Here is a 23,857-nt window from a genome sequence, read left to right as displayed (position 1 = left end):
GTTTCCATTCTTCCCACACGTGGGGTCTCGTGGGGACCTGGCTGTCTGTAGCTTTCAGTGTGTCCTTTGCACAAGGGTGGAATTGTGTCTAACAGTCCCTAATGCTGGCTGCATACCGTGTCTTTACAAAGTCTTCCATTTTGTAGTCCCTTTAAGGGGAAAGGGCATGCTTTGGGCTAAGAGAATTGCTGTGTAGCTCCCAAACCCAGCTCACTCCCACTTCCTGCCTTCTGACAGCTGCAGGTTTTAAGGTTCTCTTTCTAGCACAGTTCTTTAAAAATTTCAATGAGACGTGAAGTCATATTATAGAAACAAGCTCCCTATCTGGCCCAGTAGAGCCTGTGTGCAGGTGGGGCCCTTGTGATGCTGAGATGGGGCTGCTTCAGTACGTTTTCTTAGGTTCCCCTTAAAATGACACTGGTCATATGGGAGCTCTTGCTCTCCTTGGTTTTTTTTTGTTTGTTTTTTTTTAATTAATTAATTAATTAATTTATTTATTTATTTATTTATTTATGGCTTTGTTGGGTCTTCGTTTCTATGCGAGGGCTTTCTCTAGTTGTGGCAAGTGGGGGCCAGTCTTCATCACGGTGCGCAGGCCTCTCTTGTTGCGGAGCACAGGCTCCAGACGCGCAGGCTCAGTAGTTGTGGCGCACGGGCCCAGTTGCTCCGCAGCATGTGGGATCTTCCCAGACCAGGGCTCGAACCCGTGTCCCCTGCATTGGCAGGCAGATTCTCAACCACTGCGCCACCAGGGAAGCCCGCTCTCCTTGTTTTTGATTTCCAAGTTTTCTGTTCGTAAAATAATTGTTTCTCAGAGCTGCTGACAGGTGATAATAACAAAAATAAAACTGATTTGAATTTAGTTATCAACTCACTACAGTCATAACAAAAGAGGCAAGGATTAGCCCTGTGTTCTGGGCTTCTCTGAGGTTTGCCCACAAGTAACAGAGCGCAGGACTCCTACCTACTTTGTAGGGTTGGTGTGAATAACCAATGAAATAGTGTCTGCAAAGCAGCTGATGCAATTTTCCTTCTCCTTCTCATAGTAATTATAATAATTTCAGAGGAGCAAATGCTTGAGAAATGAAAGTTGCGGTTTGAGTTGATGCAGAGGGTTTACAAGAGATTTGTCCCTCAAAAGAGGGCACTTTCTTTTTTTTATTGAATGATAGATTCTTTAAATTCTATAGTGCTTTACAATTTTCAAAAGTTTCACACACATGATTTCATATAATCCCATAATAACCCTTTTTTCCTCTACCCCTCAAAAGAGGGCACTTTCTTATGGTAACAGTGAACTTGGAGGGTCTGAAATGCTCCTGCTGTTTAACCCTGTAACTCATTTACAGAGTTGGAGACACCGCTTTATCAGGGAGTACACCAGTTCACCTGTGTGTCTGTCTGTCTGTCACTGCATCCAAGTTCTTCCTTGTGGATAAGATGCCCTCTGAACCCCACATTGGCCACCTAGGCCTTTGCTTTGATTGAGGCTTGTTAAGAAGGGAAGGGATTGAGGTGTCTGCCATAGGAGCTTTATTTGAGCACATGGGGTTCTGGCCCATCTGGGGTGCAAGGCTGAGGTGGAAGGAAGGGCTCCCTGACACCTGGCAGAGTAAAATTTGTGACGACAATTCTCACCCACCCAACCGCCATAAGGAAGGCGGTCCCTATTCTCCTGCCAGGGCCTGGACAAACAGGGGGTTTAATAGCAGTAGTAGTAATAATAGCAACAGCTAATATTTATTGACCACCTGCTAGAAACGGTATTTTTCCCATGTAATCCAGATCACAACCCTATGAAACAGAGACCATGATTATCCCCAGGAAACCAAAGCCCGAAGATTTGCCCAGTGTCTCACAACAATGTGTGTGTCCACATATACACTGGAGAAGTCCTCTTTCCTTTCCTAATGTAAACTCCATGAGCCCACCTTTCCCCTCCAGCCAGACACTCAGAGGCCACTCGCAGGTCTACTGTCTGAGCCCCATGAGTTGAGGATACGTGGAGAGCATCATCTGATATATTTCTCATAGGTTTGGATGTGTCCTGTTGCCCACAATGGAGAATAAACTACCAACGGTCAGGGTCCACGAGGGTCTCCTTTCTAGCTTTCCATCATGTGGCTCAGGGAGTGTCTCCTGGGTGGTCTGGGCCAAGGCAACAGCTGGCATCTGCTTGGACACTGTCACCAGGGAGGTGTCATTGGGGACACACTTCTCTTGTCAGGAAGATTGGTCACCCAGCTTCCCTGCCCAGGAGACTTTTTTTTTGCAGCAAGTAAAACAAGCCTGGAGATGACACTAGGCTCAAAAACTCTGCAAGGAGCAGGGTTGAGAGTTGGCAATGTGATAGTAGAAGAAACCAAAATCTGCTAATTGGTGAATCATTCAAAGAGAACAAGCAATCTGGGGCCGGTTAGCATGGGAACGGGCCACCCTCGTGCTTTTGCAGGCCCCGAAGACTTCTTGGTGTGGCAGCACTTTTTTATTTGTCAAACACACGTGTACACATGTGTACACACATACATGTATAAAATTATGTGCCAGGCCCAATTTCATCACTTTACTACTATTAACTCACTTAATCTTCAGCAGCCACATGAAGTTAGTACTGTTGTTACCTTCGTTTTACAGATGGGGAAAGTGAGACACAGAGAGGTAACTTGATCAAGATCCCAGAGCTAGTGAGTCACAGAGCGAGGATGACTGCCCAGCCAGGTGGTACCGTCATGCATTAAAATGGAATGCTGAAATATTAGGAGAATGTGAGCTACTTCCAATATACAGATATTGTGACAAAGAAACATGTCATACATTTGAGAAATAGTTGTATGCAAAATTATTATTTCCTTTATGTTTTAGATACTTTTAGTAATAAGTCCCAGTTATAAAGAACATTTTATTTTTAAAGGAACTTTCCCCCCAGAATTGAAACATGTAGTGTGTATTTAAAAAGAAAGAAGTCAGCCCCCTCCCCTTCCACTGCTGCTGAGCGAGCTGTCTTTGCTCCTGCCCATAGCCATGGTCAAGCCTACTCTTCCCATGTTTCTCCCGCCCTTGTCTAGGTCATGGGGAGGCTTGGATGCCAAGCACTTTAGACAGTCAGGACATGGCTCTGACTTCTGTTGGAGAGAAGACGTAGACTGTGATCACTCATGCAAAACCCTAAGGTATTAACACGGGATGTTTGCAGAGACCAAACTCCCAACTACCACCTATGCTGTCTAGTCAGAAAGTTAAAGATACGTGCGTGGCATGCCAAAGATTGGATGTCGGGTAAAAGCTTTATGACTTCGGAAAACCTCTGGGCCTCTCTGGGCTTTGTTTTTCTCATCTGAGGAATGGGAGACACAGCAGTACATAAGACATAGGGCTGTGGTGGCAGAATCAGCAATACTTGCAAAGTGCTAAGCACAGTACCCAACATGGAGAGAGCATTCGGCAAACTTGAGCATCACGGGATGTTACCTGTTCACACTTGTGTGATCCAGGGGTAGAGGGCTCAGTCCAGTTGAGCCAGTATGATTGTCACTCCAGGAAATTTGAAACAACAAACAGACACAGAGACTGGAAGTTACTGGAACTAGGTCACATTAATAGCCACTCTCAGGAGGTAGGGTCCATGTTGTTCCCACATCTATCCTTCCCAACCTTGGTTACTGAGCCTTCACTTCTTTGGGATACCTTTGTATCTTTCCAATACATTCCTCTTTTTTTTTTTCTTTAAAAAAAAAAAAAAAAGAAAGTGGTCAAAGGATATAAATAGTATGAATACGTGATTTTACACAAAGCCTTTATCTGTGACACTGTGACACAGGCAGGACAGGGACTTGTTTCCGTGCTCTCTGTGAGAGACTACAGACCAAGGAGCCATGTGCTTTGACCAAGACAGCCCAGTGATATCAGACGTGGAGCTTAAATCCCAGGCCTAACTGTGCCTTCATAGAGTATATAACCTGCTGGAGAGAGGATGAAATATGTTCAAAAGTAACGGCTGGATATAGTTCTTAAGCCCTCAAGTAACCTGTTTTGTTAGGGAATGCATTAAAAGCATTTTTGCCTTCCTTGTGCATCCCACACATACCAAACATAGTCCTAGATATGTTATACATATTCAGTGAATCTTTTGTTTTTTAATCCCTGTTTTAACTTAGAATGGATTAAGGGACTTCCCTGGTGGTCCAGTGGTTAAAACTCTGCACTTCCGCTGCAGGGGGTGTGGGTTTGATCCCTGGTCGGAGAACTAAGGTCCCACATGACGCACAGTGTGGCCAAAAAAAAAAAAAAAAAAAAAAAAAAAAAACCAACACATTAGGGTGGATTAAAACTAAGACATCCCTAGATTATGCCATCCTCCTCTGTAAAAGTGTAAGTTCTGGGCTTGGAGATATAGCTGTGGAGTGTGAGCCGCCCTGGCCCGAGCAGAAAGGGACTCGTTCACTGTTCATTTTGGTTTCTCCTGTTCATGACAAATTGGTCTCCTGAATGGATCGTCCATTTGGTAATTACTTGGTGAAAGGCTGAGTCTTTCCTGTGCCTAGTATAATATAAATTCTTACCAATACAAAATAAGGGCTTATTGGGGGCTTGGTAAAACATGCTATGAGGTATATACAGTTTATAAATCAGCCAACACGTATTTATGACTTACCTACCTGGTGCTCAGTGGTCAATGACGGAGCCTGGCTCCTGTTGCAGGGAGACATATACTGAGAGAAAACCGATTGCAAGTAACTATCTCCAGCCTTGCTTTGGATTCTCGGTCACATCTTATTCTTTTCTTTTCCTCTCAAGGGTCGAGATTACTGTTCGGAAGAAGAAGATATCACATAGCACCAATTCTACCACTCAAACCGGGAGCTACTACTGTGTAAATAGGTTACACCCCACGTTGAAATCTTTGCAAAGGTCGGTTCTCTTCAGCGGACAGCACTATAGCAAAAGAAGATCGTTCCATATCGTATGCCCCATTAAATTACAATGTTTCTTAATGAACTTGCAAAGGAATATTGCTAAAAACAAACAAAAAAAAAACTGTTATCGAACTTTCTTTGTTGCTGCTAGTTAAAACTTGTTGCAACTTTTCACTTCTCTCAGTGTCCAGGTCTGCAGCAAAATTCTGCAATTTCACCTTAAAGATACTGTTGGTTTTACAGATGCTCTCCAACCTATTTTCTATAAGATGAGGTAGTGGTGAACTCAGATATCCAACTTCTGCTCTAGACCGGTTCCGCTTCTAAGACAAGCGCCTCCTTCCCTCTCTCCTCCCTCCCTGCCTTCCCCCCCAAGCAGTCCAAAGCCTTGCTTCTCACTGGCAGTGTTGCGCTTTGGAGATGGGGCGGTTGCTATGGCAAAAGCCTTGTTTCTCTGCGAAGAAGAAGTAGAGGCGCTGTTATCGATTAAAAGCATGTTGTGACATGACTCCGGGAAGTGACGTAGGAGCAAACGGCAGGTGGTTTCATTTCCTGGGTCTCTTAATCAAAGATCAAGCTTGCAGCGTCAGTTTTGCTCAGATGCAGACGGAAGTGTGATCACAATCATTTTGAATCCCTCTTGCCTACTTTTTTTTCTAAGAAAATAAACATTTTACTGTTTTTATGTTTCCTTGTCTTCTCCCATTCATCCAGCTCAGTGTTTTACGATGCTCCTGGGTGCGGAAGACGAGCCCTCCTTAGCAGTGACTCCTCAGTGGCTCCCTGCCATCCCACTTATAACCCACCAAGCATTCGCAGTACTGACAGTGGTCAGAGGAGGTGAGGGGACATCCCACGGCTTTTTAGGAGGGCCTGAAACCACCCTGTTACCTTTCATCTTGTTAGCAAATAAACCACCCTACTTCCTAATCCTCTCCCTTCAAAATGTCACGCGGGCCTTGCCACTTCCGTTCTCTTACTTGCAGTACTGGATGGTGTGGTGAAAAGCGTGTGCCGACTGAAAAACATAGTACATTGACCCTGGTGATGATATTCGGAGATGCGAAAGCCAAAGCCCCGGGCGGTAGTGGGGAACATGAACTGTGGGTTTGGTAGAGTTTATTTTTCCATATTCTATGAAGAGAATGGTCTCTTCTCAAAGACAGAAATAATATTTTTAACAAATGTTGTCACAAGTAAATAGCCATCAAAAGGAGAAAATAACTTTTGTATTTTTTTAACACGTTCGATAGCTTTGACGAGGGTTCTCTTTGTTACTTTCAGGGGAGGGCACCCTATTCAGTGCCACGCCAGCAGTCCAGGTTTGGGTTTGGCCCACAAAAAAAAAAAAACACACAGCAAAAGCACTGTATGTTTCTCTGTTTGCAGGGTTTTGAACGCGAAAGGCCTCAGTATCAGCCACACTGCCACCCTCCGAAGGTGGGTAGTTAATACGCTCTGGGTAGTCGAGAGATCACCTGCCACAGAATAGAATAAGAAGCTTAGTGTGTTCTTGCTGTGAAGGTGAGCCTTGACTTGAAACTCCATCCACAGAGCTGGTGGCACCACTAATGTGTTCAGGGGGAGATTCCTTATCTCCTTTTAGACCCGGCACACACCAAAAGCGAGGGGAAGGAAACTCAGTCAGGCACTAGAGAAAATGGACTCAAATGTTAGCAACAAAAGCCCTTCCTTCTTTCAGCCGGCAGCAGCAGCTATTTGGGGGGGGGCAGCTGTGGTTGTTACATAAATAGAGATGCAGCCAAAATTTCAGGCTTTTTACCCAGCTTCGAGCAGAAAAAACGCAGGGAGAGTTCGCGTCGCCTGGGGTTTTATGTCCCCTCCCTTTCTATGGTTTTTGGCCAAGTGACTAAAATAGTTTTCCCCAACTGTAAACGAACTGCTAAGCCCCACCTTAAACTTGTGCGCCAGTGACTTGTTCACTGTTCCAAGGGTGACCTTTTCCCGAGATTCCTTGTTCTTATCCAGCAAGAATGAAGCAAACACTGAATGTCTTCCATTTCACTCCTCTATTTGGTGTCTCAGATAGTGTCTTCCCAGAAAATCACCACCTTCCACGTGGAAATGAAACAGGCTCACATCATTTTTCTTACGGTCACGTTTAACATTTTGACATGATACACATGTACACAGAACCACGTGTCTCTGGAGAATCTGATTTTTGAGGGTTACGTGAAACCCGAAGTGTTGTGCCCGTGAGCCAGTGGCTTTTCACCTGGAGTTCTGTCTCCCGGGTTTAACACGGGGTACCTCTTTGATGTGCAGAAGCGATGTCATCTGCAGACACATTCGGTACATCTAGAAACAGAGCTGAGAAATGGGGTGGCAGAGCCGGTTGGCATGAAATGCTTGATTATGTTAGCAACACTCAAAACTGTCTGTTTTCCATTTGTTGGTTTTAATCATAAAATTGTCAAGGGATCTGTGTTTGTACTTTATTTTTTTATGCCTTCTGAAAAGGTCTAATGCAAAAACATTTTGCCTTTTTTTTCCCCTGTGTATCTGAACATTAAGCCCATTGTCTCAGATACAGTGAAAGAATAATCCAGAAGCTAGTGCTTCTGCTGGCTGTCATCTCTGAGGACTCAGGGAGATGGAAGGAAGGAGGGAGGGAAATGGTCTGGCGGATGGAGGTATAGAAAAAGGATGAGAAATGGACTGAGAAGTATTTAGGACAGAGAGGGGCGATGGGATGGCTGTGTGCCCGGTGCGATTCAAAATCCAGCTGCTTAGTGGCCAGTGGGTGGGGCAGACTGTCGACAAGATTTACAGCTGGATTACACACGCATTATGGGCTCTGAGTTGTAGAATTGTAAAAGTTTAGCAGTATGTGCGTAGCTTTCTTTTGGTTGGCAGAGATTCAGGATCATGGAGTACTGCTGTCATAATTGAATGCGTGTTTGTTACTGGCAGAGAACCCTAAAAGAGGCTTTTACCTCATGATGCCTCCTAGCCCCAGGCTGGAGCGTAGGGTGGTGTTATGGTCTATTTAGGGACAAAGAAGGTACAAAGTCTGGAGACAGAAAACTAGGTCAGCCCTCAGACACAGCAGCGGCCACCCACCAGCCTGCTGGGAGACAGGTCTCTCCCCGTCCGCAGCGCCCAGGGTCTGAGACGGAGCTTTGATGCCCTGATTGAGGAGGAGCCTCGGTTCTTTAGTCCTCCGTGCTGGTGCCAGCCTCCTGCACCTCCATGTCAGGGGCTCACCCAGGGTCAGAAGCAGCCATAGCTGCAACCTGACAGCCTCCAGGAGCAGGTCCAGGGATGATGGCGCCCCCCTTTCGGTCCCAATTTGAGTTATAACTTTGTCTTCCTCACAGTCTCGTTGAGACTTATTTTCTCTTAGGGCCACACTCTCCCATAAGCCTGCTAAGAGCAGAGATTATACCTCTTATGTAGTTTACCTCAGCAGCCTATGAGGCCCGTTGGCATATTGATTACAAGTCCTGCTTAGACACTGGGCAAGAATTTAAAAGAGCGTTTCCATGTCTACTGGTCTTAGAAAAGAAACTCGATTAAATATATCAGTATCATAGGAAGAAAAATTATCAAATTCTTAATCTAGGAAAATACTGACTCTGAATCTTGGACTCCGGGACTCTGATATATTTTTTATGAAAGGCAAAACAATTGGTATCTAAGGCTCTCTCCTTCCTCCTCCCAGCTCCCTCATAAAAAAAAAGTATCAGATTGCACTCTATAATTTTACATAAAATCTGCCTTGCATGCTTTTCCCCCGGAAGACATGCTCAGAGCTTTATTTCTTTGTACCTCTCAGAAATTAAACTTTTTGCTAAGTTTTGCTTAAAACCCTAGTAGAAGAGTAAGGCCTGGTTGGGGAGAGGGAATATATATTGAAGGGCATAATGAAAGGGTGGCTCGAAGCAGGAACAAGGCTTCTCAGTGTCATGGGTGGATTACTGGACCTCCCCACCTCCACTCCTGGCGCTTGTATAATGCCGGGTGAGGCAATCGGCTTCCACCCTGCAAATATGACCCTGCCATAGACCTTTGGAATTTCATGGATAAGGTCTATGAATTGCCTTTTACCAATGAATGGACATGTTTTTCCAAGGGGGGAAAAAATGCCCTTGACTTCAGTCACCTTTTTGTATGTCTCTGGAAGAGGGTCGAAAGCTATGGAAGAAAATGAGGATTGTGGGTAAACAGATTTACTTTTGTGACAGATCTTAGGACTCGCTCACTAGCTATGCCATGCTTTTCAGAAGACTCTTGTACCTTATCTGGGATCTAATCTAATCTTGGGGAAAGAGGAAAAGGAACTAACATTTATTTTTTAAACTCACTCTGTCAGATACTGTGCTAGGCATTTTTATAATTGTCTTGTCCCAATAATCCTGGGAAGTGAATCTATTACCCCCATGTTCTAAGTGGTGTATCTTAAGTGTAGAATTCATATATCCAACATAAATGGCCATGTTGAAAGAAGGAAAGATGTCATTCAAGTGTTTTCCTATTTTTTTGTATTATTACTATGCCCTTTGCAATGCGACACTGTGAAAACAGCCCTTTGGGGACATCTCCCTTTTCCAGAATCTCTCCTTGGCTCACCACCAGCTTGGTTTCCTCATGGGGAGTGTTTTACTTGGCCTTCCTATATCTGATAAAGCTACGCACAAACCAGGAGAGGCTAGCAGGGTGTTAGTGCCCAGAAGGGAACGGCTTTGGGATTTTAGGCGCTTATCTCTTTCCTTGGAATCCTTTCAGCATGTGGAAAAGGAGGCTGGTATCTGCAGTTAGGTATCAGATGTGACCAGAACAGGCTTTTGAGTATTCTGATTTCTTTCCTGGGTCCCAAGGCTTGTTTCATCCCAGGATGCATCTTTTTAAGGTGAAAAGCCTTAACCTCCGGAGAAGTTTAGGAGAATCTGATCTCCAAAGGTGGAGGAAAGGCAATACCTGGACCATTAACTTGAAATCCTTTCTGTGAGCTAGGGTTTGACATCTCTTTTTGATCTTTGGACTGGGGCCTCTATATTTTCCAGGCTAGTTTAAGCATTGAAACTAGATGTGAATCTCTTTCAAGACCTTAAATGTTTTAGATAGTCATGTAGTGACTTGGATAGGCATTTAACTAATTTGTTCCAAGGTCAGAAGAGCCCAAGAATTCCCCAGAGTTCCTCTCTTTGCTTCTAAAGGCACAGCCTCTAAAGAAGATGACTCATGTCTCCATGGCAACTGTTAAAGGTGCTGCCTAGAGGGGACCCGCCTCCGCCCTCACTTAGCTTGACAGAATCAAAAGAATTTCCTTGTGTCAAGGGGGTGCTATGTCCAGTTTTCTTATGAAAACTGTTGCCAAGATTCCTGCCTCTTTCTAACATGGTAGCTGTCAAATTCCTTCAAGATGATGTAGGAAATGGCTCTTATCTCTTGGAAGCCAGAGAAATTGCTTTAATTCACCAAGACTCACCCCTAAACCAAAGGCCTTATTCTAATACTGTCTTCCCTCTCTACTCTGAATTCTCCCTTCTTTCCTTTCCAGGGGTTGTTTTTAGCCCAAGGCTTTGCATCTGATTGAGTAAGACTTAGAGGCAGTAAAAAGAACACTGTGAACTCAGCCAGAACTACCTTAGGGTCCCTAGGGTTGAGAATAGCTCTAGAACCTCGGGGACCCCTGGGCTTAGACCCAGAAGTGATAGAACAGCCCCTGATTTCTGGCATTTCAGTCCAGATCTTCAAGGACTGTTCTCCCTTGGCAGTGAAGTGAGCAAGGAAAGTTTCGCAGTGGATTGCAAGCCAGCTTTTCCGTATCTATTTTCCTAGAGCAGAACAAGGCAGCTGCCTTATAGGACTCTAAATTTGGATCAATTTCCTAACACACACACACACACCCCACAGAAAGATACATGGAGAAAAAATATATAACTACTTTATCAGTGAAGTACTTCAAGGAAGAGCTGCATTTTGCCGTATTGTAATCTCTAAGATAATGTCTAGGAAAGCATTAGTGTAATTATAATAATACCAAACTAGGAAAAGCTAGTGATCACTCTCACGAAAGTTTGAGTTAGACTCGAATAGGAGGATGAAGGTCTGCTGGTCGTCTGGTCTTGTGCCCTCTCCGTGCCAGGATGCCTGCCACTAGCATCTTTCACTCACCTGGGCTTTAACATGGACTCTGGCAGCCTTTCCCAACTCCAGGCACATATAGGGACTCATCCCTCAGGACACGTGCCAGGTCTAGCCGTATACCCCAGCGTTTCTCACACACTCTTCTACTCAGCCAGTATGTCCCTGACTGTGGCACTTCCGCAGCTCCACTGGGGCACTGGGACACCAGTGACTGGGGTTGGGGCCCCTTCGTCTAGGTTGGCCCAGATGTAACATTTTTAGCATTGCCTCTTCCAGTGTCGGGGACTCATTTATTCGACAGATTATTTGGAGCACCTAGTATACTCCAGGCACTGAGCTAATCCCCAGCAATACACGGTTGACCCAAGCCCAGCTCGCGCCCTCAAGGAGCCCACCGTTAGTGGGGAAGACAGTGTGGGAAGTGCCGCTGCAGGGAATTACTGGGTGCCGTGGGAGGCTCTCAGAGGGGCAGCCGCCCAGCTTTGGAAATCGGGGGCTTCCTAAAAGAGGGGACATCAAAGCTCAAGTTTGTCAGAGGCCTGAGGGAGAGCATTGCAAAGGGCCTTCCAGGCTGAGGCGACAGCATGGCACTCGGCCAAAGGAGGGACAGCATGGGTTGTCAGGGCCTGTGTGCAGAGAAGCAGCTGGAGCTAGGAGTTGAGGAGGGAGAGGAGAGGGATGTGGCCAGGGCAATCAGTGACCCAGCCCAGGGGGCATAGAGAGAGCTGTAGGTGATGCTCTGCCCCCTCTGAAGCCCACTGCCGAGGCCACCCAGAGAGGTAAGTGTGATCCCCATCAGGACCAGATTTTCCCTCCTCGCCGTGGAGGTACACAGTTACTTGCTGAGATGATTTATTCCTGTGTATCCTCCACCCCTGCCCCAGCTCCTTGTCCTCTCCCCCAGAGGTGTTTGATTTCAAGAGCTTTAACCTGGGCTGGATTTAGAGACATACGGGGGACAGCTCTGGGTCATCCTGACCTGGCTGTAGAACCACCAAGGCTAAAAATATCTCTTGGGAACAAGGCGCCTAGACCCCGGGATGAGGGTGCACCCTGAGATAAATACACGGGAAGCCACCTAGGGCTTCCCAACTCGGGGTGTGAGGTCTCCATTCATTCTACCGAAGGGCAGCCTCCATTGGACAGCCTTTCCCCGGGTTGGGTCATACCTGGCGGCCAAGCCTCTGCTGTGTCTGCAGTGTGCACCTGTGTCCTGCCAAAGAAAGGGGAATTAAAAAACAAAAACAAAAAAGCACAGATGGATTGTGTGCACATGGAAAATACCCACAAGCCTAGGCAGCTGCCGTGAGCCTCGTGGGGACGGGGAGGCCCCTGGAGCCCTGCGCTCTTTGGGAGTGACGCAGGGAAGGCTCAGAGACAGCAGACAGAGTCTCTCTGTGCAGACAGCTCGCGGTGCCTTTTAGGTTTTCCAAAGAACATATTCAGAGCTCAGAGCATTGGGTTTCTCTTCCCTTTGGCCCCAAATAATTAGAAACTTTATAAGGAGAAGAAAAAGAATTAGATGAATCAAAATACCAGCTGTGAGGCAGCATGGTTGCTAGAAACTCAAGAAAAGGCCACAATAGGTAACATAATTTCCTTGAGGAGTTGGAGGCACTGGGGGCTGAAGGCAGTTTTCCTAGCTGAGGGGCTCAGGTCTTCTGACCCCAGAGGGCCCTGAGGACGGCTTGGGGCTCACCTATTTTGCAAGACCTCCACACCTGCTCTCCTGAGTGCAGCCTGGCATATTCACCAGCCTTCTGGACCCTTGGAAAGATTGTCGCTCAAACACCTACTCTTTTCCCAGATATTCCTCTGGCTCCTTACTGAGGAATTTCTAATTCTGTGTCTTGTGGTTCCCACGCGACTATCCCACCAGCCTAGGCGTTTTAATTAGAATTCGGCCTGTAGTAATCACGATGCTGGAAACTGACAGAATATTTGGCCTCAAATACACCTACTTTAAAATGAAGATCCTGGAAGGTCCCCTTGGTCGGGGTGTGGTCATGGAATACGGCCAGGTTTGCCTTAGGGCACCCTCTCCCCATTGTCTGCCCTGGTCCAATTCCCTCTCCATCACCAGGAAGAGATCAAAATGCTTCCCTGCCAGGTGTCAGTGGCTGTGTATTTGCTCTTCCCAAGGGCATTTGTGTTTTATTTAGGATAAGGCGTTACATTCAAGGAAAATCTAGTGGCAGGATCAGGAGACATCAGCTCTCATTCAGGTCTGGGAGATAAGCTTGAGGCATTGCTCTCCTGAGCACCTGCAGAGGCTTCCTAGGTGGGCGTGGGAGCCCCGCAGGGAAGCCTGCCCAGCCCTCCACATGCACGTGAATTCTGTAAAGCGGTGGGTGCCCATCTGTTTGGACCACACGTGGCTGTCAGCAAAAACCTTGTGAGATGCATCCCCCCCGTATGTTTATTAATTTAAAGTATATATTCATATACTTCTGTACTAAAACATTAGGCACATTTTTAAAAGTGCAGAACATAGAAATTTTTGAAGAATAAGATACAAAATATTATAGACAGAGGTTCTGGTATTTTCACTCTGAAGCCCCGAGGGTTTGGGTGCCCCCTAGTATTAATATGTGCATAGCCACTTTGGACACCAACCACCATTTCAGGAGCAAATCCTCACACCTTGATGGCATCCATCCCAAACTACTGTGCTGGCACTTGGCCTGAAGCATAGGAAGGTCTTAAAGCAAAATCCCTAGGAGATTCTAATCTGGGAGACAGGGCAAGCACACTCTCAAATAGCATAAACTTAAACAATTCAAAACCCCATCCGACAGGAGAGCGGACTCCCTAGGCAGTAGTGGCTATAGGTGCTAAGAAAAGATCAGGTACACTGTACAGAGCCATGGGGTTGCTCATATTCCCTCTCTGGGTCTCCAGAAAAGGACATTTGGCAATATCCCCAGCTCTCTCATGATTGGAATTCTTTGAACCCTCAAAGTTCTTCAGTAGTACTCTTATTCCCCACAGCACAAGTGGGTCCACGTCGCTTGAATATTATTTCTGATTTGACCACCAAGATATGATGATGATTCTGTTTCATTTGAAAAGGGTCTGAGAAGGTATACAGGTCTAATTATATATACATATTTATACATGTGTATTTTTGTTTATTGTTACATTTTGACATTGGACTTTCTATTAAATAATTTTTAAAAGTTGACCTGGCTTTGTTCTTTTTTGTGCCTTTCTTTCTCCCTGGATCTCAGGGAAGGGGCTGTTATAAATGTCTGCAAAAGATCTTGGGGCCTTCCCGTCCATCTACTCTTCAGTTTTCTTCCCTACTGTGTGTACATAAGTTCAAGTTCTGTTTTTACAGGAGATCTACTACATCAAGCACCCACTTGGAAAGCCCCCAACCTTGTTTTCATTGCCTCCAACTTTCAGGGACAGCCCACTCAGTCCCATCAGCTTCTGCAAATTCATAAATTCATAGATTTGATGAAGTTGCAAAAAAGAGCAATGACAAAAAATGATGCCATGAGCCTCTCAAATCTCTTGTATACCCCTTTCCCTCCACCACACACACACACACACACACACACACACACAGTCCTAGATGTGAGACCTTGGACAAGTTACTTAACCTTCCTGAACCTACTTGAAAACAATACTTTTCTCATTGGTTTGATTTGAGGAGATCCCATAGTAAATGCTCAGTAAACAACCACCCGCTTCCCAAAGGCACTCATTCAGCCAGCTGACATTTGTTAATTACACAGTGTATGCCGGGCACTGGGGTCTCCCAAGTAGGGGGTCAGGGATGTGAGGAATTAAGGAATTCCCCTCTCCAAAGTCAGACGCAGGGAGAGCAGTATGAAAAATGAGGTATGTGCCTTAGAGTTTCTCTCGTTCCCCACCCTCAAACGCCATGACTATCTGGCACATTCTGGATGCTGAAAACAATTGATTCTCCCACTACGCTCGCCTTCTAGGATCTACCAGAGAGAAATAAACACACACATAGTCTCAAAGCATGAAGCCAAAAGCAGTTTCTCTTGGCTCTGTCTTCACTGTAGCATCAGCCTGTTCGCCTCTGACAGGCGTTGGTCTGATCAGCCAGCCCAGCCAGCCTCTGTGCTTCACCGTGGCTCTTGGGAACAGATTTTCTTCGTGATTTCCTAATGGTTTGGTAGTGAGAATAAGGGTGGGAATGATGAAGGGAGTGGAAGGGAGGGTCTGCCAGCCAAGGGGAAAGAGTTGATAATTATTCCCAGGGTTTTTCCTGCCAGCAGTGGAGCTGGAAGTTCAGATTTACTGCTGAGTTTTACAGGTTGTCAAACAAGGCAAAAGCCCAAGCTTCTGCCCAGAGGAAACCTGGGACCCAAGCTTGTTCTTTCCAAAATAGTAAGCCTGTTTCTCCCTGCAGAAGCTCGCTTGAAATCACAAGGCCAGCCAAGCTTGAAGGGTTTCCTAACCCCACCTCACTCCCGACTGCACCCCACACACATACACACATGCTGGTCCCCTGTAGCCCTGACTGGGAACTTTGGGAGCTTCCTTTAACCTCAAGCCACAGAGAAGTCAAACTGCAGAGAAGACCGCAGGACTGCCCCTCGTGTCCGCTCCCCAAGCTCTTGCAAGCAATGTCAGTGTCCAGTCCACTGGTCGTAGCTGGACTGAAGCCTGCATGTGGTGGCCTGGAGCTCTCTTACTTGGAAGCAGGAGTGGCGGGAAGGGACACATGAGTGATGGAGGGAAGAGGAAGACCAATTTAATAAAGCCTCATCAACAAATCGGAGGGAAATGAGTGAAACGAGACCACAAGTGAGCACACTTGGCCTGGCCCAGCAGATGGCTGTAGAGGATGGGTGCTTCTCCTCAGGGGTCTCCCGGCCACCATCACCCCTGCCACTGGCACTGCCCACCCACCATTTCCATCCCGAAAGCTCAAAGTCATCTGGTGGGGAACATGAAGTTTTAACTTACTAGATTCACATCATGTTACCCACTCTCTGACAGAACCCAGCTTCCATTGGCCACTGCTCTTAGCCAGGTCCTTACCCTGTACTACCCTGCCATGTTTATTTTCCTACTCTGGTTCCTGCTCTCCCCTCAGGAAGACTCTCCCATTTCTCCTTATTACAGAAAATTGAACTTCCTTTGAGGTCCAGTTAAAACTGACCACTTGTATGAGACCTCGTCTTATGGCCCAAGACATGCCAATCTTTCCTGCCACAGAACTTCCCTTTCAGCAGAGGCCAGGTGTTGGTGCGGGGTAGAAGCCCTGAGAGGCTTGAGCCACAGATAGTTGTGGTGTAAGACTAGGTCTCCAAGTGTAAGGTGAGGCCTAGAAACCAGGTCAAGTTCAAATACTTACTAAGAGCCGAGTTGCCGGTACTGAGGAAGGGTGAGCCCATGGCAGAGCCCGGAGCAGGCAGGTAGCATGTCTGAAAGCTGTGATGGTCATGGAGGGAGTATTCAGGGAGAGAGTGGAGCATCTGTGTGCAAGGAGATGCGTAAAATAAATAAGCAACAAGGAGATAATGTACAGCACAGGGAATTTTACCCATTATCTTGTAATAACTTATAATGGAGTACAATCTGCAAAAACACTGAATCACTATGCTGTACACCTGACACCAATACAATATTGTAAATCAACTATACTTCAAAAGGAAGAGAAAGAAAGGAAGGAAAGAAAGGTAGAGAAAGGAAGGAAGGGAGGGAGGGAGGAAGGAAGGAAGGAAGGAAGAAAGGGAAGGAAGGAAGAAGGAAGGAAAGAAGGAAGGAAGGGAGGGAGGAAGGGAGGAAGGAAGGAAGGGAGGGAAGTAGGTAGGGAGGAAGGAAGGAAGATGTGCGCCAAACTATACATTACAATGTTGTAGCATTATTTCTAACGGAAAAACAGAATGCACTCTTAATGCCCATCAAAAAGAGAATGGATAAACAGTAATTTAGTTAATTTTGTATCAACATGAATAAACCTCAAAAACAGAGCAGTGAGTGGAAAACATGCAGAGGGTACAGTATGATGCCACTCATATAAAGTTTGAAAGCTTTCAAAATCATATCATATATTGTGCGTGAATGCCCTACGTGTATAATAACGTGCATAGGAAAACATACATGGGAAAGACAAATACCAATTTCAAGAAAGGGAGGGGGGAGGGAGGGCAGGAAGTGGCACAGGGGAGGGTTAACAATGTTTCAGTCTTTTAAAAAATTAACTGAAGCAGATTTGGGGAAATAGGGTGTGTGTTTGGAAAATATTCCCTATACTCTTTTGTGTGTTCAAAAAAAGACCTCATGCCAGTGACCAGCTACAGCTGGTTTAGACTCAGAGGCTGCCACCAGCCACGGATGAGACACCAAAGCTTTACAGGGAATGGACATCACTCCTCTCAGAGTTCTGGTAGCTTTGGAAATCTGTGCTTCATCTCATATATTTAGGTCCTCTTCTGTGGTTTTCCCACACAGAGGGCAGATCCCCCGAAGTCCCACAGCCCCTAGCAGTGAGCTGCGCATAGAACTGGACTGGACAAACTTTTTTTTTTAATTGAAATATAGTTGATTTACAATGTTGTCTTAATTTCTGCTGTACAGCAACATGATTCAGTTATACATATATACATTCTTTATCATATTCTTTTCCATTATGGTTTATCACAGGATATTGAATATAGTTCCCTGTACCATGTAGTAGGACCTTGTTGTTTATCCATTCTGTATAAAATAGTTTGCATCTGCTAATCCCAAACTCCCAATCCATCCCTCCCCCATCTCCCTCCCCTTTGGTAACCACAAGTCTGTTCTCTAGAGCTGTGACTCTGTTTCTGTTTCGTAGATAGGTCCGTGTCGTATTTTAGATTCCACATATAAGTGATATCGTATGGTATTTCGACAAACGTTTTGTGGGCTGATTTCTCTCATCATTTTCTCCCTGAATGAAACTCTATCAATCACTTCATGTAATTCCCATTTGCATAACACACCCTGTCCACGGGCATCTCCCTCCAGGCTGCTCGGCCCACCTGGGGCCTCACACACGGCCCCTCAGACTTGCCCACGACCACTTCCCACAAGGCTCAGAAACCATGGTCTGCAGTCTAGAAAACGTTGAGGAAGAGGTTTAGCAGGTATGGAGTGACACTGAAGGACAAGAGAGAATCCCGCGTGCTGGAGGCGGGAACTTCCTAAGACGTAGTGAGTTGTTCAGCACAGTTCCAAACATCAGAGGAGAAATGCCTGCCAGTAGCTCTCCTTCCAGAACGTGGTTCCCCCAAGAGTTTTATGGCTCAAACAAATGGCGTTAACAGGGGATAAATGCTAGGGGTGAGTAGGGCTTGAGGATCACACACACACACACACACACACACACACACACAAATAAAAGAGAAGGTATCACTTGGACAAACGTCATTGGTTCATTCTAAGACAAGCTTTCATTAACGGTCGACTCGGGGGGGGGGGTCTCAACAGAGGCTGCACATTAGGTCACGTGGGGAGCTTTTCAGACCACCAGTGTCCAGACCTCAGGTCACTTAAGTCAGGATTTCTGGGAGCGGGGCTGAGCATTTTTAAGCATCTCCCCCAGGCCACTGTGAGACACAGGGAGGGTCCCAGGGCTACTTGTCTACCTAGCATGCCACTGAGATGGGCACCAGCAAACAAAGCTGGACAGGATAAACCCTGCTCCCAGGGAGCTACAGAATAGTAGGGCGTGGGTCTGTACACACACTCCAAGGGGCTGTGAGAGCCCAGCAAAGGAAGCACTCAACTCTGCTACCAATCTCGATGGTGAGAATGAGCCAGGAAAGGCGGGGAATGAGGAGGACTCCTGGTGACACATGAAGGTGAGTCTCTCGTGTTGATGGGACAAGAGAATGAATCAACCCCTAGAAGACGAAGAGCTCAGGCTAGGGAAAGGCCTCAAGGGTTCATCTGGTGTCCAGACACGATTTTGCTCAAGCCATTCCAAAGAAAGGGAATTTCGTGAACCCACCCATCCTGGGCAGGAGGTTTAGCCCTCATCGCTGACCTCAGGCAGAAGCCCAAGCCTGCTCCTACCTTGTGGTGCTCCTCACCCAGCTGCCCTCAGCCCTCAGTACACCCCTGGCTCTGGGAGACGGCTTCAGGATAAAACACAGCATCTAGGGAATGAGTTCCTTCCCCCCAAATTGACAAACCTCAGGGAAGGCAGATCCCACCCCCAGAAAAGCGGGGTCCCTGCTTGCAAGGGACTGAGGGCAGTGGCTGCTCATCCTCTCTGCAGCATCTCTCAGCTGGATAAAAAGAACAGGATTTACACACCCAGGACGTTCCGTGGGGCAGAGCTAGAGGGGGGTGATGGGTGGTGTTATAATGATTAAAATTGAGGCTGCAGTGGTTGAATGCCTGGTGAGTTTGGGAATTGCCGGCTGGGATGTTACCCAAGATATACGCATCCCCCCATGTGGGTCAGACGGGCTCACGGCTGGAATTTCAAGCACTTGCTCCAATTGTTCCCGGAGTTCTGGTCATTGATATGCTCGGCACTTGGTCACTGACCTGACGCAGGGTTCTTGTGGTTTGCTCTCATATCTGGGACTGAGAGCCTTGAATACAACCAACACAGACAGGATCCAATAAAAAGCAGTTGTAAAGACTGACCTGCCACCACCCTGCTTCCCAGGGCCCCAGCTGTGGGGTGAGGCTGCCAGGAGGGAGGGATGCTGGCTGGTTTCCCCACAGTCCTTTTGTGTCAGCTGAAGGCTCCCCTGAACACTTCCCGTCTGCTACAAACCAAGGCTGGGGCCCACAGGGATATGAGTCTCCCATGATCAGACTGGAATACAAATGGAGTCGCCAATTTAAAGATCAGGTTAGATGGCGTGGAATGGGAGGGGCACACAAGGAGAAACTCCTTTCCAAAGCTCCGTCATTCTACATGTGAAAATTCAAGTCACTAACAAGGCTCTGTCTGTTTTCGGTTCCCACCCCCTCTTCCCAGGCCCTTGCCCAAAAAAGGAGAAAAGGAAGCTTTAAATCGTCACCCTAAATCCTCTTTTATCCTTGACATAATCTGCCAGGATTTGTGCCCCTGCCAATGCAGTGGGATTCTGGTGCCCCAGGGGCCCCTTTGACTCCTGCCGGGGCCCACAAACATCTCCCCATTCCCACCGCTCCTCCCCCCAGCACACAATTGGAAGGAAAAAGCTTGAAGATTTTCCAAAATATAAGTAAATAGTGTCATCGGGATAAGTAGGAGGACCTGGGTAAGCAAATCTCTTCACAAACTGAAACTTGGTCATAGTCAGAGCTGAGTTCCCTCCCTCAAGTCCCAGATGAGATGAGCTTCTTAGCAGAAGCTGAGTCTACCAAACACTGGCAGAGTCCACATCATTGGGGGGAAGTGTGACATCAAAGCCATCAACTGGTCCCCAACTGATCCATCCTCCTAATGGTCACTGCCATATATGGAACAGAGACTAAATGTTCTCTCACATATTCCTCCAGATAGCCCCTCTAAAGTAAGTTCTGTTCTCTCATTTTACAGTTGGGGAAACTGAGTCTCAGAGAGATTGAGTAACTTGCCCAAGGTCACACAGCAGTATGTGGTAGAACCAGGATCAGGTCATCTGACCCAGAGGCCTGGCTTATAACCATTCGGCCATAGTGCCACCGACATGTGTGCCTTGGGTCAGCATGCCGTGTCATCTCAGTTTGGTCATATTCTTTGCCTGGGCCACCATTGAGCCAGCTTCTCAAACTTCTTTCCAGTATGCTCTGGCCTTCCCTTCCTTCAGCTGAAACAGGTACCCTAAATGTGTCTCTCCTGGACCGAAGCCACAAAGTACTCCTCACTAGTGGACATATGCTGCTGTGAGCACATGAAAGGGACCCCAGGCAGCCCTTCCCTCATAGCACCTACCACAGGGGGTTCCTTGCTTTTCTTCCCTCCTTCCTCCCTTCCTCTCTCTCTCTCCCTCTCTGCCTTCCCAAGCTTTTGGCTAGCGTTTCCAGCTTTTCTACATGCCAGCTAGATGAGCCATCGGAGTCGGCACTGGTCATTCAAAGGAGGTCTTATAAATTCCATCCTCTTCCCCCAAGACCATTCCTGACAGACCTGTCCCCATGACAGGGTCACAGTAGCATTCTCAGGGCCCTATCAGCTGAGAGGGTCCCACAGCTCTCAGCAGACGACCGCCTTTTGTCAAAGGCACTTTGTGAAGGACTTAATGCGTTGTCACTGAATTTGTTTACCATTGCTACATGACTTATTGGGCTAAGGGACAATGAAGGCAGGCATCCCGTATAGCCACCTCTGCACAGCACCTCCAGAATATTCAATTCTTGCTGCTGACTGGCTGAGCCAGGTGGCCACTGAGTGCACGTGACAACTAGCAGCCAATCAGCGCTCCCCACACCTTTTTAAAAAGATTCACACGTGTTTAATGTGTATAAAGCCAAGAAAAAAACAGTCCCGAATTCAATAGCAGTATTCTGTACAATTCATACGGTGGGGTTGAGAGGGAAGGTGAAGAGGCCGTAGAACCTACACCCCAACATGTACAAAAATAACTTAATAGCAACTCCCACCTGCAAGGAAGACATAGCTCTCTTTCCAGCCACTCGGTCCGAGTGAGGGGACATATCACAGAAAACCCAGCACGACGGGGGCTAACCCATAGGGGCCCAAGGGGCTGGTGGGGGTGAGGAGGGGCAGTAGTCCTAGGGGAGGGGCTATGAGGAGGTCCTGAGGCGGTTGTTGGCTGAGTGAAAGCTCAGCAGCTTGTCCACCATGGGCGGGCATAGAAGAGCTGACTTGCCAGACTCTTGGGGCGGCTGTGCTCCTCCAGGAGATTCAGGCAGTACTTGTGGAAATCTGGCTTCTAGTCGATGTAGGTCACAGCTGCCATGCTGGGCACAGGATGAGTTTGCTGTGGTCCTGGAAGACGTTGCAGGATGCAGGATGATGGTGCTGTGCTTGCAGAATCAGGTAGGCAGGTAGGGTTGCTGGACTAGTTCATCACCTTCCCATGGGTACCCACCTTCAGCAAGTGTTCACTCATGTAGTTTTGGAAGTACTTGGAGAGTGATCTTCATGGAGGAGTTGGGATGGGAACTCATGGCGAGGGAGAACTCTGCACCACCGTGCTCTATGAACCACAGACTGTCACCAAGGCACCAGAGGATGAGGTGAGTCCAACCATCGGAGAACACCCCCGACACTTTGCTACACGGCTGATGCCCGAGGCTGCACTTGTCCCGATCGTCCCCCACTTCCTGACTCAGAAGATGGGGATGCCGGAGGGACCCTCAGCCTCCTCTTGCCTCACCAGCCCGTCTCAGAGGGCCTGGAGGCATTCACGCTATGCAGCCGCTACAGCATGTCACCAAGGTGGCACTCTCTGGTCTCCTGGACAACTGGTCCCTCTTTTCCCCAGGGAGTCTTGGGCATAGAGTTCTCTAGGCCTTTATTTAGGACTGTGAGAGGCTTCCTGTTGCTGGGATCCAGGCTTCTGGGAGCGACTGAATACCTTGATGGAATGGTGGGGCAGGTAATGGGAGATGGGCTGGGATGTAGCCAGAAGTAAAGAACTCGTCTTGAGCTGCTCATGAATGATCAGGTGGGCAGTGGGACCTGTCTGCGGCATCTTCTGGAAGAGGGAGGTGGCCACAGGGTTGATGTGCTTGGGGATCCTGCATTCATTCTTCTTGATCCAGAAGTAGGTCAGTTTTAGGCAAGAGATCTCAAAAGGTGATCTACCCACCGACAAGGTATACATCAACATGATGCACCCAATAGGCCCCTCGTCCACCAGGAAACGGTGCCCTTTCTTGCTCAGCACCTCAAGAGCTACGTATTTAGACAGGGTTTTCTTCTTCTCCCCATCATATTCACCTTTGGTTGCCGGGCCAGATCCCCTATTTTCACCTCCAGATCGTCATTTAGGAAGAGTTTGCCCAGCTTGAGGTCCCGGTGAATAACCTGGTTTGGGTGCAGGTACTGGCAGCCGAGGACCACGTGCTGCAGGTAGCTGCGGACCTCGGGCTGGGTCGTCGCCTTCCTCCGCCGGTGCGGCTCCAGGGGAGATCTTCAGCGGCGGCAGCGCTCCAGCACCACCAACATGAAGTTCGTGTCCACGTGCTCCTACGACTCCGTGCTGGTGGGCGAGAGGGCAATGAATAGACATCTCCAAGGACATCTTCTCCTTCCGGTGCGGCCTGAGCAGCCGCGACTCAGGCAGGATCTTGCGGCCAAACACCTCCTCTTGGCGTCCTCATCCTGTCAGAGATCTCAAAGCACTTGGCGAAGCCGCCCCTCCCCCAGGAAGCGGCCCGGCAGGCAGCACCGCCGACCGCGCGGCTCCACTAGGACCTCCGGGATCTCTTTTGCCTGCTGGATGGCGGTCGGGGGCCCTGGGAGCCACAACTCCAGAGATCCCGGCTTTCCCCGGTGGGCTGGTGCCCGCGCCAGCGTCTCTGCAGCGCCGCCGCGCTCGTGTTCCTGGAGTTGCTGGGCAGACGCAGCAGGGTCCTGGCAGAGGTTTGACACCGCTCCGCTGCTCCCCGAATCAAATGCTGCACCGGGACTGTTGCAAAAGCCTCTCTTTTCTCTCTCTCTCTCTTTTTTTTTTATTTTTTTTATCACAACCGGGGAGGACGAAGCGGGGCAGGAGTGGCTCAGGTACCCTGGGCGGCCCCGCCCCACACGCAGCCTCCAGCCCCAGGACTGGGTTTACTTCCTCGGGCAGAGGGGAAGTGTAGGGAAGGTGGCTTTATCAGATTAAGTCTCACTAGTGAAAATGCTCGGTCTCCCAGCCTCTGTGTGCAAGGCGACCAGCCTCCTGTGTACATAGTGGTTTCCAGGCTGGTAGGTGGTT

At 47.7% G+C, this 23,857-nt stretch overlaps 1 protein-coding gene and 1 pseudogene across 2 annotated transcripts in view; one reads left to right on the top strand and one right to left on the bottom strand.

Annotated features, from left to right (window-relative positions):
* C3H1orf21 (chromosome 3 C1orf21 homolog) overlaps positions 1–5,594 on the top strand; it is a 221,140-nt gene extending 215,546 nt beyond the window's left edge. For both annotated transcript variants that reach the window (XM_061185628.1, XM_061185629.1), the window contains one exon: positions 4,795–5,594. In XM_061185628.1, coding sequence (XP_061041611.1) covers positions 4,795–4,833 — 39 coding nt within the window. In that variant the 3' untranslated portion in view covers positions 4,834–5,594. The remainder of the gene's footprint in view (positions 1–4,794) is intronic.
* Positions 5,595–21,713: 16,119 nt separating this feature from the next.
* LOC133087914 (serine/threonine-protein kinase PLK1-like) lies at positions 21,714–23,425 on the bottom strand (annotated as a pseudogene).
* Positions 23,426–23,857: the final 432 nt, after the last annotated feature.

Source organism: Eubalaena glacialis, chromosome 3 (genome assembly GCF_028564815.1).
Source record: "Eubalaena glacialis isolate mEubGla1 chromosome 3, mEubGla1.1.hap2.+ XY, whole genome shotgun sequence".
NCBI lineage: Eukaryota > Metazoa > Chordata > Mammalia > Artiodactyla > Balaenidae > Eubalaena > Eubalaena glacialis.
This window is presented reverse-complemented; position numbering and strand designations above follow the sequence as displayed.